An 18,777-nucleotide genomic window follows, 5' to 3' on the forward strand; every position below is an offset into this window, starting at 1 on the left:
AGAGGAGGGAAGAGCAAAGACTTGTTTAAGAATTTATTTAAAGTGCCGAAGTCCTGGAGGTTACTCTGTTCAGCAGTGTCCCCAAAAGAATTTAGAGAAGAGGATTTAAGTATAAAATTCACGTTTGGATTCTTAAAATCCTTTTAGCTGTCGGTTGTAAGATTTTCTGATCCAGCGGAAGATGAAATCTATGTATAGTTCACATCATCATCATTTATTTATATAGCGCCAACATATTCCGTAGCACTTTACAATTGGGGACAAACATAGTAAACTAATAAACAAACTGGGTAAAACAGACAAAGAGGTGAGAAGGCTGCTCGCAAGCTTACAATCTATGGGACAATGGGAGAGTGACACATGAGGTTAAGTTTACATTTGCAGTCGGCCCAGCCAGACTACAAAGGTAAAAGTGTCTCATAAGCTAAATGATCCCGTCACACAACAATGGTGATCAAGGGGTAGTTGTATAACAGGTGGTAATAGGGTAATGTACTGAGGTTAAGAGGGTGGCTGAGGAATATTATAAGCTTGTCTGAAGAGGTTTTCAGAGAACGCTTGAAAGTTTGTAGACTAGAGAAGAGTCTTACTGTGCGAGGGAGAGAATTCCATAGAGTGGGTGCAGCTGAAAAAGTCCTGTACCCGGGAATGGGAGGATGTAATGAGTGTGGATGAGAGACGCAGATCTTGTGCAGAACGGAGTTGCCGAATTGGGAGATATTTTGTGACAAGAGAGGAGATGTATGTTGGTGCAGCTTTGTTGATGGCCTTGTAGGTTAGTAAGAGTATTTTATATTGGATTCGGTAGAAGACAGGCAGCCAGTGTAGAGACATACAGAGTGATTCAACAGAGAAATAACGATTTGCAAGGAAAATCAGTCTTGCCGCAGCGTGCAAAATAGATTGTAGGGGCTTGAGTCTGCTTTTGGGAAGACCAGTAAGGAGGGAATTGCAATAGTCAATGCGGGAGATGGTGAGTGCATGAATTAAGGTTTTTGCAGTGTCTTGTCTGAGATATGTGCGAATTCTGGAAATGTTCTTTAGATGTATATAACATGATTTCGATATAGAGTCAATGTGGGGAACAAAGGATAGGCGTGAATCAAGGATTACACCTAGGCAGCGAGCTTGTGGGATGGGATTTATGGTCATGTTATCAACAGTGATAGAAATGTCAGGTATGCTCTTGTTGGTGGGTGGGAATATTATTAACTCTGTTTTAGAAAGATTAAGTTTGAGTTGACGAGAGGACATCCAATATGGTATGGCAGAAAGACAGTCAGTTACACGGGACAACACAGATGGTGAGAGATCAGGAGAGGATAGATAGATTTGTGTATCATCCGCATAGAGATGATACTGAAAGCCAAAGGAGCTTATTAGATTTCCAAGAGAAGTGGTGTAGATAGAGAACAGCAGAGGACCTAGCACTGAGCCTTGTGGTCTCCAACTGATAGGGGAAGCGGAGCAGAGGTGGCTCCAAAGAAATTAACAGTGAAAGAGCGATTAGAGAGGTAGGATGATAACCAGGATAGAACAGTGTCTTTAAGACCTAGGGATTGCAGTGTTTGTATGATAAGCGAGTGGTCATCGGTGTGAAATACAGCCGAGAGATCCAGGAGAATTAGGAGAGAGTAATGGCGTTCAGTTTTAGCAGCGATCAGATCATTGACAACCTTGGTCAGCGCAGTCTTTGTGGAGTGTTGAGAACGAAAGTCAGACTGAAGAGGATCCAACAGGTTGTTTGCTGTAAGAAAGCGTGTGAGGTGAGTGTAGGCAAGTCTCTCTAGAAGCTTGGAGGGGCAAGGGAGCTGAGAGATGGGACGGAAACTTGAGAGAGAGATTGGGTCGGAATCTTGTTTTTTTTAGAATAGGAGCAATCACTGCGTGCTTGTATAGTGATGGAAAGATGCCAGTAGAGAGCGAGAGATTACAGATTTTAGTTAGAGGTGAGATGAGCACAGGAGATGGATCTACCAATTTGCGAGGGAATAGGATCAAGAGGACAGGAGGTAGAGTAGGAAGATAAGAAGAGAGTAGAAATCTCCTCTTCATTTGTGGGGTCAAATGAAGAGAGGGTGTCAGAGGGTAGTGGGAAAGAATTGATCTGATTGCCGGGGAAGAGGATACCATTTCTAGTCTGATGTTCTCAATCTTCTCCTTGAAGTAGGAAGCAAGATCCTGAGCACTGATAGTAGATGGAGGGTTCGGGGTGGGAGGATTGAGAAGAGATTTAAATGTATTAAAAAGGCGTTTGGGGTTAGAAGCCTGAGCATAGATAAGAGATTGGAAGTATGTTTGTATTGCTGTGTCCAGAGCATTTCGATAGCAGCGGTAGACAGAAGTATATATGAAGTGACGTTCTGCTTTACGGGAAAGTTTTTGAAGATTTCTTGTTGCTTTAGTGTGTCACAGTTGACATCGAAGTCGACGTGTAGTATCTAGTGTCGCTGTAGCCACTTGATCAATCCATGCACTTATCATCTCCTGCCTTGACTACTGCAACCTTCTCCTCACTGGCCTCCCCCTCTCCCATCTCGCCGCCATCCGATCTGTGCTTAATGCGGCTGCTAGACTCATCTTTCTCTCACGCCGCTCCTCCTCTGCCTCCCCTCTCTACCAGGCCTTACACTGGCTCCCTATCCCCTACAGAATACTCTTTAAACTCCTTACTACCACTTACAAGGCTCTCTCCCAGTCTACTGCCCCCTACATCTCTGACCTCCTTACTATTCACACTCCTGCTCACTCCCTGCGCTCGGCTAATGACCGTCACCTCTCCTCCACTCTGATCACCTCTTCCCACTCTAGAATCCATGACTTCTCCCGTGCTGCCCCCCTGCACTGGAACGACCTCCCTCGCTCCATCCGTCTCTCACCCAATCTGTGCTCCTTCAAGCGGGCTCTCAAAACTCACCTGTTCCTGAAAGCCTACCAACCATCCACTTAACCCCTCATCCACTCTGCTTGTTCTCCCCCCTCTCCCCTGGTCTCTTCTTCTCCCTTGCATCACTGCCTCCCTTCGTGCCTGTTTTGTCCTCCCTCCCTTAGGATGTAAGCTCGCATGAGCAGGGCCCCTCTCCCCTCCTGTCTCCATACCTACTCTTCTGCTCCGCCCTCACTCCATATGTCTGCCTGGAGTTTCTGAAGCATTGGTACTTAGTGTTTATTGTTCTGTAATGTTTTACCCTGTATGGTCTACTGTTTGTACTATGTAAGGCGCTGCGGAAACCTTGTGGCGCCTAACAAATAAATGATAATAATATTAATAATAATAATAATAATCAAGGGCCGTTGCTAGTGTTTGGTGAAAATGAGGTACTGCCATCTCAGGGGATGAGAGTGTAGAGATAGGGGAGAGAAGGTGGAAAATTGTTGAAGATTAATAGAATTAAGATTTCTACGAGTATGAGGAGGCTTGGTAGAGTTAGACAGTAGAGAGGTTAGAGCACTGGGGGTGAGCGTGTAGCTGATAAGGTGATGATCCGAGAGGGGGAAGGGTGTATTAATAAAATTAGAAACTGAGCATAGTTTAGAGAAAACAAGATCAAGGCAGTGGCCATCCTGATGAGTAGCTGATTCAATCCACTGGGAGAGGTCAAGTGAGGAGGTTAGAGAGAGTAGTTTGGAAGCAGCTTTGGAAGGTGGGTTATCAATGGGGATGTTGAAGTCACCCATGATGATGGTGGGGATGTCTGAAGATAAGAAGTGAGGGAGCCATGCAGAGAAATCCTCAATAAATTGTTGGTGTGCTCCAGGGGGAAGATAGATCACCGCAACACGTAGAGAGAATGGATTAAAAATGCGAATAGCATGTACTTCAAAAGATGTGAACGTGAGTGATGGGACATTTGGTAGAACTGTGAACGTGCACTGTGGGGAGAGAAGTAGTCCAACCCCCCCTCCTTGTCTGCCTTCAGGTCTGGAGGTGTGGGTGAGATGGAGACCACCATGTGAAAGGGCTGCAGGTGAGGCAGTGTCTGATTGCATGAGCCATGTTTCTGTTATTGCCAGAAGGTTGAGATTTTTTGAGAGGAAGAGATCATGAATGGAGGTAAGTTTGTTACAAACAGAGCGTGTATTCCAAAGGGCACATTTAAAGGACTTTGGAAGAGAGGGGAGACAGGTGATGTGTTTGAGGTTTGCTATAGAGCGGTAGTGTTCTGATGTATGTGTGTGTGAGGAGTGTGGGGGACCTGGATTAGGTGATATATCACTGGCTAATAGAAGCAGAGAGAGACAATGATAGGTAAGGGAATTGTAAGATGTGTGACCTTTTATTTTAAGGCGACAGGTGGAGGTTGTGCTTGTTAGAGATAATAAATAGGACAACAGTTCATGGGTGTTGACTAGAGGTGAGTGGAGTAATGCAGGTGTAATGAGGACAAATGTTTGTGTTGGTGGAGGGGTGAAGGATGTTACAGTCCTAAAAATAATGCCATGAAAAGAGACTAAGAAAAGCAATTTGTTGAACATTTTGATAAAAGAGTAAAAGACAACAAGTTAGGGATTGTAAAGAATTACCTCTTTGCAGTGTTCTGTAGAGATAGACAAGTATTGCAGAAATAGACTGGCAGATGTAGCTTATTCCTGTAAGTAATCCAATGTTTGTCCACCTGTGTTGTCTAACTGTACACTTTGTGAGAAAACACACAAACGTCTCACCCCACATACGTCACCCCATAGACTGAAGCTAAGATGTAGTCAGGGTAATTTAGGAAAACACTACAGCTGTGCTAATTGGTCAGCTAATCAAAGGAAAAAAAAACATTTGTTGAATAGACTAGAGGAGGCAGATACCGATCATAAATTAGGCATCGATAAAAGACTGGGCCAACCTAAGTTTAAACAGATAACAATTTCCTATGACATACTTTTAAACACAGTTGCAGGGATGAATTAAACAGATTAATGATCAGAGTAGCAGAAGTATGGATGGACATACTTTTAAACACAGTCACATGTCACTAATGTATCTGCTGCCCATCTCCCTGCAATATTAATGTAATATTCTGTATTCCACAGATCGGCAGGTTCTCTTGGGACCATAACAGCATCGCCTTCCAGTGTATGGGCCGATTACTGGAGCCGCACTGCTACCTGGGAGATAAACGTCTGAAAGTGAGTGCATAATATTTCACTCATTACACAGGAGAGAGACCCAAGAGGGACTGTCACTCATTACATAGGAGAGAGACCCCGAGAGGGACTGTCACTCATTACATAGGAGAGAGACCCCAAGAGGGACTGTCACTCATTACATAGGAGAGAGACCCCAAGAGGGACTGTCACTCATTACACAGGAGATATTGGAGCCCCGAGAGGGACTGTGACTCCTTACACAGGAGAGAGACCCCGAGAGGGACTGTCACTCATTACACAGGAGAGAGACCCCGAGAGGGACTGTCACTGCTTACACAGGAGAGAGACCCCGAGAGGGACTGTCACTGCTTACACAGGAGAGAGACCCCGAGAGGGACTGTCACTCATTACACAGGAGAGAGACCTGAGAGGGACTGTCACTCCTTACACAGGAGAGAGACCCCGAGCGGGACTGTCACTACTTACACAAGAGAGACCCCGAGCGGGACTGTCACTCCTTACACAGGAAAGACCCCGAGCGGGACTGTCACTCCTTACACAGGAGAGAGACCCCGAGAGGGACTGTGACTCCTTACACAGGAGAGAGACCCCGAGAGGGACTGTCACTCATTACATAGGAGAGAGACCCCAAGAGGGACTGTCACTCATTACACAGGAGATATTGGAGCCCCGAGAGGGACTGTGACTCCTTACACAGGAGAGAGACCCCGAGAGGGACTGTCACTCATTACACAGGAGAGAGACCCCGAGAGGGACTGTCACTGCTTACACAGGAGAGAGACCCCGAGAGGGACTGTCACTCATTACACAGGAGAGAGACCCGAGAGGGACTGTCACTCCTTACACAGGAGAGAGACCCCGAGCGGGACTGTCACTACTTACACAAGAGAGACCCCGAGCGGGACTGTCACTCCTTACACAGGAGATATTGGAGCCCCGAGAGGGACTGTGACTCCTTACACAGGAGAGAGACCCCGAGAGGGACTGTCACTCATTACACAGGAGAGAGACCCCGAGAGGGACTGTCACTGCTTACACAGGAGAGAGACCCCGAGAGGGACTGTCACTGCTTACACAGGAGAGAGACCCCGAGAGGGACTGTCACTCATTACACAGGAGAGAGACCTGAGAGGGACTGTCACTCCTTACACAGGAGAGAGACCCCGAGCGGGACTGTCACTACTTACACAAGAGAGACCCCGAGCGGGACTGTCACTCCTTACACAGGAAAGACCCCGAGCGGGACTGTCACTCCTTACACAGGAGAGAGACCCCGAGAGGGACTGTGACTCCTTACACAGGAGAGAGACCCCGAGAGGGACTGTCACTCATTACATAGGAGAGAGACCCCAAGAGGGACTGTCACTCATTACACAGGAGATATTGGAGCCCCGAGAGGGACTGTGACTCCTTACACAGGAGAGAGACCCCGAGAGGGACTGTCACTCATTACACAGGAGAGAGACCCCGAGAGGGACTGTCACTGCTTACACAGGAGAGAGACCCCGAGAGGGACTGTCACTCATTACACAGGAGAGAGACCCGAGAGGGACTGTCACTCCTTACACAGGAGAGAGACCCCGAGCGGGACTGTCACTACTTACACAAGAGAGACCCCGAGCGGGACTGTCACTCCTTACACAGGAAAGACCCCGAGCGGGACTGTCACTCCTTACACAGGAAAGACCCCGAGCGGGACTGTCACTCCTTACACAGGAAAGACCCCGAGCGGGACTGTCACTCCTTACACAGGAGAGAGACCCCGAGAGGGACTGTCACTCCTTACACAGGAGAGAGACCCCGAGAGGGACTGTCACTCCTTACACAGGAGAGAGACCCCGAGAGGGACTGTCACTCATTACACAGGAGAGAGACCCAAGAGGGACTGTCACTCATTACATAGGAGAGAGACCCCAAGAGGGACTGTCACTCATTACACAGGAGATATTGGAGCCCCGAGAGGGACTGTGACTCCTTTCACAGGAGAGAGACCCCGAGAGGGACTGTCACTCATTACACAGGAGATATTGGAGCCCCGAGAGGGACTGTGACTCCTTACACAGGAGAGAGACCCCGAGAGGGACTGTCACTCCTTACATAGGAGAGAGACCCCGAGAGGGACTGTCACTCCTTACATAGGAGAGAGACCCCGAGAGGGACTGTCACTCCTTACATAGGAGAGAGACCCCGAGAGGGGCTGTCACTCCTTACATAGGAGAGAGACCCCGAGAGGGACTGTCACTCATTACACAGGAGAGAGACCCCGAAAGGGGCTGTCACTCCTTACATAGGAGAGAGACCCCGAGAGGGACTGTCACTCCTTACACAGGAGAGAGACCCCGAGAGGGACTGTCATTCCTTACACAGGAGAGAGACCCAGAGAGGGACTGTCACTCCTTACACAGGAGAGAGACCCAGAGAGGGACTGTCGCTCCTTACACAGGAGAGAGACCCCGAGAGGGACTGTCGCTCCTTACACAGGAGAGAGAGACCCCGAGAGGGACTGTCGCTCCTTACACAGGAGAGAGAGACCCCGAGAGGGACTGTCACTCCTTACACAGGAGAGAGAGACCCCGAGAGGGACTGTCACTCATTACACAGGAGAGAGACCCCGAGAGGGACTGTCACTCCTTACACAGGAGAGAGACCCCGAGAGGGACTGTCACTCATTACACAAGAGAGAGACCCCGAGAGGGACTGTCACTCATTACACAAGAGAGAGACCCCGAGAGGGACTGTCACTCATTACACAAGAGAGAGACCCCGAGAGGGACTGTCACTGCTTACACAGGAGAGAGACCCCGAGAGGGACTGTCACTCCTTACACAGGAGAGAGACCCCGAGAGGGACTGTCGCTCATTACACAGGAGAGAGACCCGAGAGGGACTGTGACTCATTACACAGGAGAGAGACCCGGGCGGGACTGTGACTCCTTACACAGGAGAGAGACCCCGAGCGGGACTGTGACTCCTTACACAGGAGAGAGACCCCGAGCGGGACCGTGACTCCTTACACAGGAGAGAGCCCCCGAGCGGGACTGTCACTCATTACACAAGAGAGAGACCCCGAGAGGGACTGTCACTCATTACACAAGAGAGAGACCCCGAGAGGGACTGTCACTCATTACACAAGAGAGAGACCCCGAGAGGGACTGTCACTGCTTACACAGGAGAGAGACCCCGAGAGGGACTGTCACTCATTACACAGGAGAGAGACCCGAGAGGGACTGTCACTCCTTACACAGGAGAGAGACCCCGAGAGGGACTGTCGCTCATTACACAGGAGAGAGACCCGAGAGGGACTGTGACTCATTACACAGGAGAGAGACCCGAGCGGGACTGTGACTCCTTACACAGGAGAGAGACCCCGAGCGGGACTGTGACTCCTTACACAGGAGAGAGCCCCCGAGCAGGACTGTGACTCCTTACACAGAAGAGAGACCCCGAGCGGGACTGTCACTACTTACACAAGAGAGACCCCGAGCGGGACTGTCACTCCTTACACAGGAAAGACCCCGAGCGGGACTGTCACTCCTTACACAGGAGAGAGACCCCGAGAGGGACTGTCACTCCTTACACAGGAGAGAGACCCCGAGAGGGACTGTCGCTCCTTACACAGAAGAGAGACCCCGAGAGGGACTGTCGCTCCTTACACAGGAGAGAGACCCCGAGAGGGACTGTCGCTCCTTACACAGGAGAGAGACCCCGAGAGGGACTGTCACTCCTTACACAGGAGAGAGACCCGAGAGGGACTGTGACTCATTACACAGGAGAGAGACCCGAGCGGGACTGTGACTCCTTACACAGGAGAGAGACCCCGAGCGGGACTGTGACTCCTTACACAGAAGAGAGACCCCGAGCGGGACTGTCACTACTTACACAAGAGAGACCCCGAGCGGGACTGTCACTCCTTACACAGGAAAGACCCCGAGCGGGACTGTCACTCCTTACACAGGAGAGAGACCCCGAGAGGGACTGTCACTCCTTACACAGGAGAGAGACCCCGAGAGGGACTGTCGCTCCTTACACAGGAGAGAGACCCCGAGAGGGACTGTCGCTCCTTACACAGGAGAGAGACCCCGAGAGGGACTGTCGCTCCTTACACAGGAGAGAGACCCCGAGAGGGACTGTCGCTCCTTACACAGGAGAGAGACCCCGAGAGGGACTGTCGCTCCTTACACAGGAGAGAGACCCCGAGAGGGACTGTCGCTCCTTACACAGGAGAGAGACCCCGAGAGGGACTGTCGCTCCTTACACAGGAGAGAGACCCCGAGAGGGACTGTCGCTCCTTACACAGGAGAGAGAGACCCCGAGAGGGACTGTCACTCCTTACACAGGAGAGAGACCCCGAGAGGGACTGTCACTCCTTACACAGGAGAGAGACCCCGAGAGGGACTGTCACTCCTTACACAGGAGAGAGACCCCGAGAGGGACTGTCACTCATTACACAGGAGAGAGAGACAGACACACTGAGTGAATATTACGGGATCGGATGTTCTCGTCCATCTGAGAATGGTGTCACTAAATATTCCCACATCCTTCAGGATCAACAATAACTGGATCCCAGAATGTAGTGTATGGCTGAACGTGATGTTTGTTGTCTTTTTTTGTAAAGCTACTTCCTTGTGTTAATAGGGGAAAGTCTGCACACATACACAGAAAATGACTAACGTGGTGAAGTCTCTGCAAAATCTTCCGTACCAAGAGTGAGCCTCCATTTCCTAGGTCTATTTATTCTCCATCATTCCATGTTCCTCTCCCAATTACGCACATTCTATATCTCCTCTTTCTTTCAGCCCACCAATTTTTTATTTTTCAGCCTTTGTTTTCTCCCACTCATAAACTAATTCCCTGGCTCGTTCTCGGCTTATCCCTCTCTTCTCCACTCCCTGCTCAGCTGCTATCTCTCATGTACCGGGTCACCTTCCTGATTCTGTTATCCCCATCTTATCCCTCTCTCCTGTGCTCCTGGCTCAGCCGCTATCTCTCATGTACCGGGTCACCTGTCACCTCCCTGATCCTGTTATCCCCATCTTATCCCTCTCTCCTGTGCTCCCTCCTCAGCCGCTATCTCTCATGTACCGGGTCACCTTCCTGATCCTGTTATCCCCATCTTATCCCTCTCTCCTGTACTCCCTGCTCAGCCGCTATCTCTCATGTACCGGGTCACCTGTCACCTTCCTGATCCTGTTATCCCCATCTTATCCCTCTCTCCTGTACTCCCTCCTCAGCCGCTATCTCTCATGTACCGGGTCACCTCTCACCTTCCTGATCCTGTTATCCCCATCTTATCCCTCTCTCCTGTACTCCCTCCTCAGCCGCTATCTCTCATGTACCGGGTCACCTCTCACCTTACTGATCCTGTTATCCCCATCTTATTCCCTCTCTCCTGTGCTCCCTCCTCAGCCGCTATCTCTCATGTACCGGGTCACCTCTCACCTTCCTGATCCTGTTATCCCCATCTTATCCCTCTCTCCTGTACTCCCTCCTCAGCCGCTATCTCTCATGTACCGGGTCACCTCTCACCTTCCTGATCCTGTTATCCCCATCTTATTCCTCTCTCCTGTGCTCCCTCCTCAGCCGCTATCTCTCATGTACCGGGTCACCTCTCACCTCCCTGATCCTGTTATCCCCATCTTATCCCTCTCTCCTGTGCTCCCTCCTCAGCCGCTATCTCTCATGTACCGGGTCACCTCTCACCTTCCTGATCCTGTTATCCCCATCTTATCCCTCTCCTGTACTCCCTCCTCAGCTGCTATCTCTCATGTACCGGGTCACCTGTCACCTTCCTGATCCTGTTATCCCCATCTTATCCCTCTCCTGTACTCCCTCCTCAGCCGCTATCTCTCATGTACCGGGTCACCTGTCACCTCCTGATCCTGTTATCCCCATCTTATCCCTCTCTCCTGTGCTCCCTCCTCAGCCGCTATCTCTCATGTACCGGGTCACCTGTCACCTTCCTGATCCTGTTATCCCCATCTTATTCCTCTCTCCTGTGCTCCCTCCTCAGCCGCTATCTCTCATGTACCGGGTCACCTCTCACCTTCCTGATTCTGTTATCCCCATCTTATCCCTCTCTCCTGTACTCCCTCCTCAGCCGCTATCTCTCATGTAGCGGGTCACCTCTCACCTTCCTGATCCTGTTATTCCCATCTTATCCCTCTCTCCTGTGCTCCCTCCTCAGCCGCTATCTCTCATGTACCGGGTCACCTGTCACCTCCTGATCCTGTTATCCCCATCTTATTCCTCTCTCCTGTGCTCCCTCCTCAGCCGCTATCTCTCATGTACCGGGTCACCTCTCACCTTCCTGATCCTGTTATCCCCATCTTATCCCTCTCTCCTGTGCTCCTGGCTCAGCTGCTATCTCTCATGTACCGGGTCACCTCTCACCTTCCTGATCCTGTTATCCCCATCTTATTCCTCTCTCCTGTGCTCCCTCCTCAGCCGCTATCTCTCATGTACCGGGTCACCTCTCACCTTCCTGATCCTGTTATCCCCATCTTATCCCTTACTCCTGTGCTCCCTCCTCAGCCGCTATCTCTCATGTACCGGGTCACCTCTCACCTTCCTGATCCTGTTATCCCCATCTTATCCCTCTCTCCTGTGCTCCCTCCTCAGCCGCTATCTCTCATGTACCGGGTCACCTCTCACCTTCCTGATCCTGTTATCCCCATCTTATTCCCTCTCTCCTGTACTCCTGGCTCAGCCGCTATCTCTCATGTACCGGGTCACCTCTCACCTTCCTGATCCTGTTTTCCCCATCTTATCCCTCCTCAGCCGCTATCTTCCATGTTTCCAGTCTCTCCTCTCACATTCCCGATCTTATATTCCTCAGTCTTCTGCACTTCTCACATTTCATCTGCTGGTCCTACGTGTCTCCTCTCTCCCCTCAGATGCTCTTCCTAAGCTTGCTCCATGTCTCCTTGAGTCTTATCAAGCACCATCTTCTTGTCCTCCACTTGTTTCCGGTCTCTTTATTGAACATCCTATTTTCCTTTTTATGGTTGTGCTGTGTGACACTTTCAACATCCCAGTCTACATTAATTCTGGTCTCCTCTCCACCTCCTTGTAGCTGTCCGTTCTCCTACTCTAATTACCACCTACGTTCCCTCTCCTATTTCACCGGTGATTGGATTCAGGATGTGCCACCTGCCTTAATGGCACAGCTGGTGACTGAGGATATCTCTGAAGAGTGGAGGCATCTTCAGTTCCAGGCCTCTCTGACGGGGGGCGCTCTGTCCTGGACTCCGTACCCTGGAAGGTCAGGGGGCTGCCTTATTTATCCACGCGGGGCCTCCATGAACCAGCTCCGTATCCTCTGTGTATGTGGTGTACGCATGGATTCTGTGCATATATTGTCTCTCTTTACATCGCTATAGTCTTCTTAACCTTTTTAGTGATCGGCTCCACATTGAATCTCAAAATACTTTCTCGCACCCCCTTGAAAAATGTGTTCTGATTTTTTTGTTAGGAAATTGCATTTATTGCAAAACAATTTATTTATTAAAAAATACATATATATTTTTTATTTTATTTAACATTTTTAATACAAATAATAAAAGTTATTTTTAAAAAAATAACATAACTGAAAGTAAACAAAAACTTATACTATGACAGTCATGAAATACTAGTGGGGGTCATATCATCGTAGCTTTTGTCAGTGTATCATGGGTTCCAGGAGCACATAGTACAGTCCAGTCAAATTTATAATTTTATAAACATAAAAAATAACCTATTGTAACCACTCGCTCCCTGGTTAAGAACCGCTGGTCTGGAGAGTTGTATAGTTCAGAACCAGCAAGATTGTAGGTCTCTGAGATTTATGGCTCTTCTGTGTCTATCAGTTTAGAAGAGAGATATGTAATTCAGTGTCCTAGATCACTACCGATGTAGTGGGTTACGGACATTTTCTAAGGGGGTTTCCCTCGTTGTAAATTCAGGAATTAGATGGTAAATATGTCTCTGACGGTAATAATAATACGGTAAATGTATCTAAATTTGAATATAGTGTTTTGTTACTGCTCTTTGATGCAGTTATTTATGTATTTCTCCTGCGTCTTATTGTGTGACACCGGGGTATAGAGTGCAGCCCAGAGCGCAACACTTACAATCTTTTCATCTGAATTATAACTCCTCCCTCTTCAGGGTGTGAGCCATATTAGGCTGCTGCTTTGCAGCAGTTTTATTTATAGGATCTTTAATTTAATTGGTTTCTATTTATTTAATTCTTGCCTTTGCCTTTCTGCCATGTCAGACAAGGGGGGCTCTGCCAGGGCTAAGGCTGAGGAAGTGGTTACCGTAAAGCCAGCTCCATTGCTGATCTGTTCTCATGAGAGGAGATCTCTGAGGTTCTGGGGGGATTTCCTTAGGAGATGTGTCTTATAGCCCAGGGTACTTTGTGTCCCATAATACATCGCTGGAGGAACCTGTATGGGCAAGAAGTCTGGAGATTTCAGTTCAGCTGCCACTCAAAGTTTGCTCCTCCTTTATAATTGGAATCTGCAGCTCCTTCCACCTCTCGCAAGGGTAGAAGTCTGGGTTTTCCCCAACACGGGATTGAGTCAGATTCTGATTGTTGCCCCAGGAGGAGGACGAGTTAGCTTGAAGTTCAGATCGATCTAGAGCACCCTTTATACTTTGCGGAAGATCCTTGTAGTTGATATGGGGCTGGATGATCAGATATGAGCTGTGCGTCAGGTATTGGACATCCAAGATACAGACATTCAGGACTTCTTTATTTTGAAAGGACGCTAAGGAGCTTTTCCTTCTTCCAGCTAGCTGACTTGATTGGCGAGGTGTGGACTGCACGTGACTGTAAGTTCCATGTGTCCCATAAGCTGCAGATATGTTATTCTTTTTTTATTGAGGATGCAGTATAGGAAATGCCTCCCAAGGTGGATGCCTCTGTAACGTGGTTGTCCCAAGACAACCACTATTCTCATACCCAATGCGGAAAACGTTAGTAATGGTGCTGACAGTAAGGTTGGAGCATCCTTAACTCCTTTGTGGCTGTGGGGCCTCCGTGCGATTTCATTTAGCCTCTGTGTGGGTTTATAAAGCTGTGGAGAGGTCTAACCAACCTTCAGAGGGATTGATAACTGGCAAACTGGGGTCTGAATTGCTTCTTTTGGTGGAGCAAATTGAAGGAGGCACAGAGTACTTTGGGGAAGTGGCACTAAATGCCCGACGGATTAGATATGTTCTCAGCTTCCGCAGTCTGGGCCCATCGGACTCTATGGCTTAAAGCCTGCAAAATTTAGCAGACTCTAGAGTTATTTCCATTCTCTGAGGTGTCTTATTTGTGCCTGAGCTGGATAAGACTATGAGCCATTCTACAGGTGGAAGGATTGCCTTTCATCCCTGTGACAGGAAGGACATCCTATGTTGGTGTTGCTGCAGACCAGCTGGGCTTGCCTTGCCACCGTCCCCTGTTTGTATCCCAAATGCGCCCCTCCAAATGCAGTGGGAGGAGCATGCTACCACCACTAGGCTCCTTCGCAGGCACCTAGAACCGCTTCCTTCTGGGTAACTCTCGCTGCTGGTGTTCCCCCTTGCTGGGCACCTAGGCTGGTACCCCTGACCTCTTCCTTCAGATGGTTGTGGATGGTTCCCTCGGGCCTATCACACTGGTCAGAGTTGAAGGGTAGTGGACAGAGTGTTGTTATTAGATGCTGGGTCCAAACCTCAGAAAAGCTGGATAACGGATTAGATTGGTCTAATCTGTAGGTCACAGAAATTACAGCAGGTAAGTAGGCGTCAAAGCAGGATCTTGATGCAGTGATGTTTTATTAGCTCAAGTAGTCCTGACAAGGACAGTTACACGCTAGTTGTGGTGCTAGCAATCTTTAAAGAAGTTACAGATGAAATGATACATTACATGGCAAAACAGTGCTGTTTTTATACAGATTCTGACACGTGTTGGCAGGGGGTAAACCAGCCCACTGATCCTAGCTGGCACCAAAACATCTAAGATATTACATCAGATAATTTAATATCAGGATGTGATATTTCTTTAGACTTGGGGGTAAATGTATTATGGTCCGATTTTTTTCACCTCGCCGGAAATCGTCGAGTTGACAGCTAAAATTTAAAGCGGCGCTGGCTTGTAAAGATAAACAATTTTAAGCTTTAACGAAATGTACATCAATATCCTAAATGAATTCCTGGTTTCATTATTTATGTAGTTCATCTATCTTTTTAAGAAGACAGGATGATAGGTAATAACCTTGCTCTGGACATTCAGGCTAAAGCAAGTGTTTGTCACTTCTGAGATGAAAAAACTTGTTTAGCAATTCCTACCTTCAGCAAAACAGATTTCCTCTAACCTGATATAATACATTAGAAGACATTACATTCTCTATATAAAAATACAGCACAATCTAAAACAATCAGTACATTTGTATTGATATACATTGGCACCTGCGCCACTAATTGACATAAATTTGCACAATAAATTATTTCTACGTTATCCAGCCACAATCCCTGTAATAGTCCAAGAGCTAGAAGCCCCAGATTTCGCACCTTTCGTTTCTTAAGGAAAGTTTATGCATGGTAAACGAGTAATCAGTGCCCTAGAGGGAAATCTTTTGCCCCTTGGGGAGGTATGTAAAGGAGAGATCCAGGCTTGGGCCACTAGACGACAGCTGCCAAGTCTTCTTACAAGCCATCAGCATAATGGGAATTTTGCCAACCCAGAATCAACTGTGGTGGGAACCCATCTACTCCTCTTCAGGGACTAGTGGTTACATTCCACTACAGATGCCTGGGTGAGAGGGATTGTGGCTCAGGGATTACATTATAGACTTCCTCAAATCCCCACCCACAAGATTCTTCACTGAAGGGATCCCCGCTAACGAGACAAAATGTCTTTCAATCTCTTATTTCTTCGGGAATAAATCCGTGTTGGATCACCAGAAGAGTTTGGGGTTTTAACGAAACCTCATTTTTTTTTTTTTTTTTTTTATAACTTTATGTATAAACTACAAACACACATTGTACACAAACAAAGTAAGAGCCAAAATAGGCCAGAATAGGTAACAATGTACAGATCCGGCAGGGACTGTGTGATAGCCCGAACCAATACACAGAAAACAGAAGACATGTACATTTAACTGGCCGGAGATGTGCAAAGGAAATAATATAATATCAAAGACTGATGTGTAGGAGTGTCAGGTTTATGTCCCCCCTACAATGTAGGAAGGGGTGGGGGTGCGAAGGAGGACGTGCTGAGACCTTACACAGGCGTTCAATGGTCCACTATTGAGGGGACCGAAGTCAGTATTGAAGATTAAGCAGGGCAAATTATAAGAAGAGGCATGAATGATCCTGGGAATGAGTGTTTGTAACGTATGAACTGGAGGAACGATTATATAACATCATTTGTTCATATAGCGTCAGCAAATTCCGTAGCACTTTACAATTGGGAACAAACATTAATAAAACAATACTGGGTAATACAGACAGAGAAGTAAGAGAACCCTGCTCGCAGCTTACAATCTATATGAACCAATCGCACCAGATTTGGGAGAATTTATGGGATTTATTGTTCACATATGCTGACATTTTTTCCATTGATGCAATTAGACCTCTTCTTTGTTCAGAAACCTGACGCTTTGTTCAGGCACATTGTGAAGCTGATGACCTTTAACACCCAGCTTAGGGTGGACAGATTCAAGATTGAGTTTCTGAGATCGGTAGTAAACGGCATGGGATGAATTTATGGTATCTTTGGATACCAAGGATGGATATCTGCTCATATCTGGGAATGACATCATTGTCTTCTCAGTCCCATCACTACAAATTGTGGGCTCTTCCTTTTTGGTATGACCATGGCTCTAATGGTTTTCACCAAGGTCATGGTGACTGTGCTACGGTCCAGGGGAGCAAAAATAATTCCCTACTTGGATGATCTGATGATCACAGAAAAATCACCAACTGTGCTTCAGGCACCTGTGCAGGAGGCTGCACAGATTTTAGAATCCTTTGGGTGGGTTCTCAAAAAAGTCCAAATTGACACCGTCCTAGCGGATGATCTTTCTGAGTCTTCTCTTTGACAACCAGAAACAGGATGTTTTTACCATTGAATTAAATTCTGTCCTTGCAGAGTATAGTAAAGTCTTTGGCTCACAAACAGACTTCTGTGCATTTCTGCATGAGGGTGCTGGGTAAGATGGTCTTGACCCTCACGGTGGTCTTGTTTGCTCAGTTTCATGCCAGAGAGTTCCAATTAGAATTCATCTTGAAGTGGAACAAATCTCACCTTTCCCAAGCGGTGCATCTCTTACTCTTTTGTTGGCTGTGGAGTTAGAGACCTCAGTAAAGGTTACCTGTTCTCAATTTGGGAGTTGACTCTTTGACAGCGAGGTTGCTGAATCCTTGATTCTTAGAGCAATAGATTTACCTATTAGTGTGGTGCAGCATTCACCATTGAAACTTTGGGTGCAGTACACTTAACTTTGGATTTCCTTTAAGCTATTTCGACTACTAGAAGAGTTTCAGAGCTGGCAACTCTGTCCTGTAAATTTTTTCTTCTTATACTCCATGAAAATTGAGCGGTCCTTCGGGCCAACCCTTCGTTTCAGCCTAAGGTGGTCTCCAGATATCCCCTTAACCAAGACATAGGTCTTCATTGGAAGAGGGCTCTCTTCAGTCTCTGGATGTTGTCAGGGCTTTGAGGACCTATGTTCATAGGACTCTCTATATTCGCAAGACAGAGAGGCACACCACGGGGCTCAGCTGAACAGTTGTGTCTGGCTGCTACCTGCCCCTCAGTTCACACATTTACCAGATTCTATAGGTTTCATGTGTTGGCATCTAGGGATACAACGTTAGGTAGGAAGGCATTTTGTTGTCACACGATAGGATGCAGGAGAAAAGAGGATTTTTATACTTATGTGAAATACGTTTCTCTTAGTCCATTGGGGAACAGTGGATGCCCACACTTTACACTCTAGTTTCCCTTGTATGGTTGTTTGGGGTTTTTCCTTCTCTGTCCTGTGGGGCTTGGGTAAAGTATAACCAATGTTCTGGGAGGTGCGGGGTATGGAGAGAGACGAGTTACAATTAAAATGAAAATATTTCTAGCGCCCGCCCTCCCGGCTGTGCTCTCTATCCCAATTTCTCCAGTGCCCCCCCCCCCCCTCCCCAATGGACAAAGAGATCTGAATATTCCTTAGCATGGGTCAGACTACCAGCAGATGCTCTTGGATCAGCCTAAAGGACGTGGTGTGAAGATTCAAGGGGATCCAGCTGTGTACGACCTGGGAGAGCGGATCCAACAAGTGAGCACAGGACATTTCGAGAAGAGTGAGTTGAGAAGCAGTGTAAGGCCGGTGTTGGCCATATTGAGACCCTGGTATTGTGTTTATGTTATGGACATTTATATTCTCTTTCTCTCCTTTCTGGAGACGTGATTTTCTTGCCATATAATTTACTCTATCACACTCATTGAGATCATCTTTGTCTTTTGTCCATCCACAGCATTGGTCGGTGTTCGGGCTGATTTCCATTTGGCCACCTTCAGTTTCTCTGCTCATGTCCCACCCAAACCTCTTCAGGTTGTGAGCACTAAGACTCCCAGCACTTGCATCAATGTCAGGTAATAGTCTATGGATATTTGTATATCTAGAGGGTTTAATCTGTGCAGGGATCTCTCTCGTTGGGGCCACCTGAACTC

General features: G+C 47.7%; 1 protein-coding gene across 2 annotated transcripts in view; it reads left to right on the forward strand.

Annotated features, from left to right (window-relative positions):
* Positions 1-18,777, forward strand: part of TAF1C (TATA-box binding protein associated factor, RNA polymerase I subunit C) — a 50,287-nt gene that overhangs the window by 21,168 nt on the left and 10,342 nt on the right. For both annotated transcript variants that reach the window (XR_012679325.1, XM_075187380.1), the window contains exons 5-9: positions 5,026-5,121; positions 9,738-9,808; positions 12,175-12,413; positions 18,288-18,407; positions 18,582-18,699. Coding sequence is in view for 1 of the 2 variants with exons in the window: in XM_075187380.1 (XP_075043481.1) it covers positions 5,026-5,121; positions 9,738-9,808; positions 12,175-12,413; positions 18,288-18,407; positions 18,582-18,699 (644 nt within the window). In the remaining variant the exon portion in view is untranslated. The remainder of the gene's footprint in view (positions 1-5,025; positions 5,122-9,737; positions 9,809-12,174; positions 12,414-18,287; positions 18,408-18,581; positions 18,700-18,777) is intronic.

Source organism: Mixophyes fleayi, chromosome 1, assembly GCF_038048845.1.
Source record: "Mixophyes fleayi isolate aMixFle1 chromosome 1, aMixFle1.hap1, whole genome shotgun sequence".
In the NCBI taxonomy this organism is placed as follows: Eukaryota; Metazoa; Chordata; class Amphibia; order Anura; family Limnodynastidae; genus Mixophyes; species Mixophyes fleayi.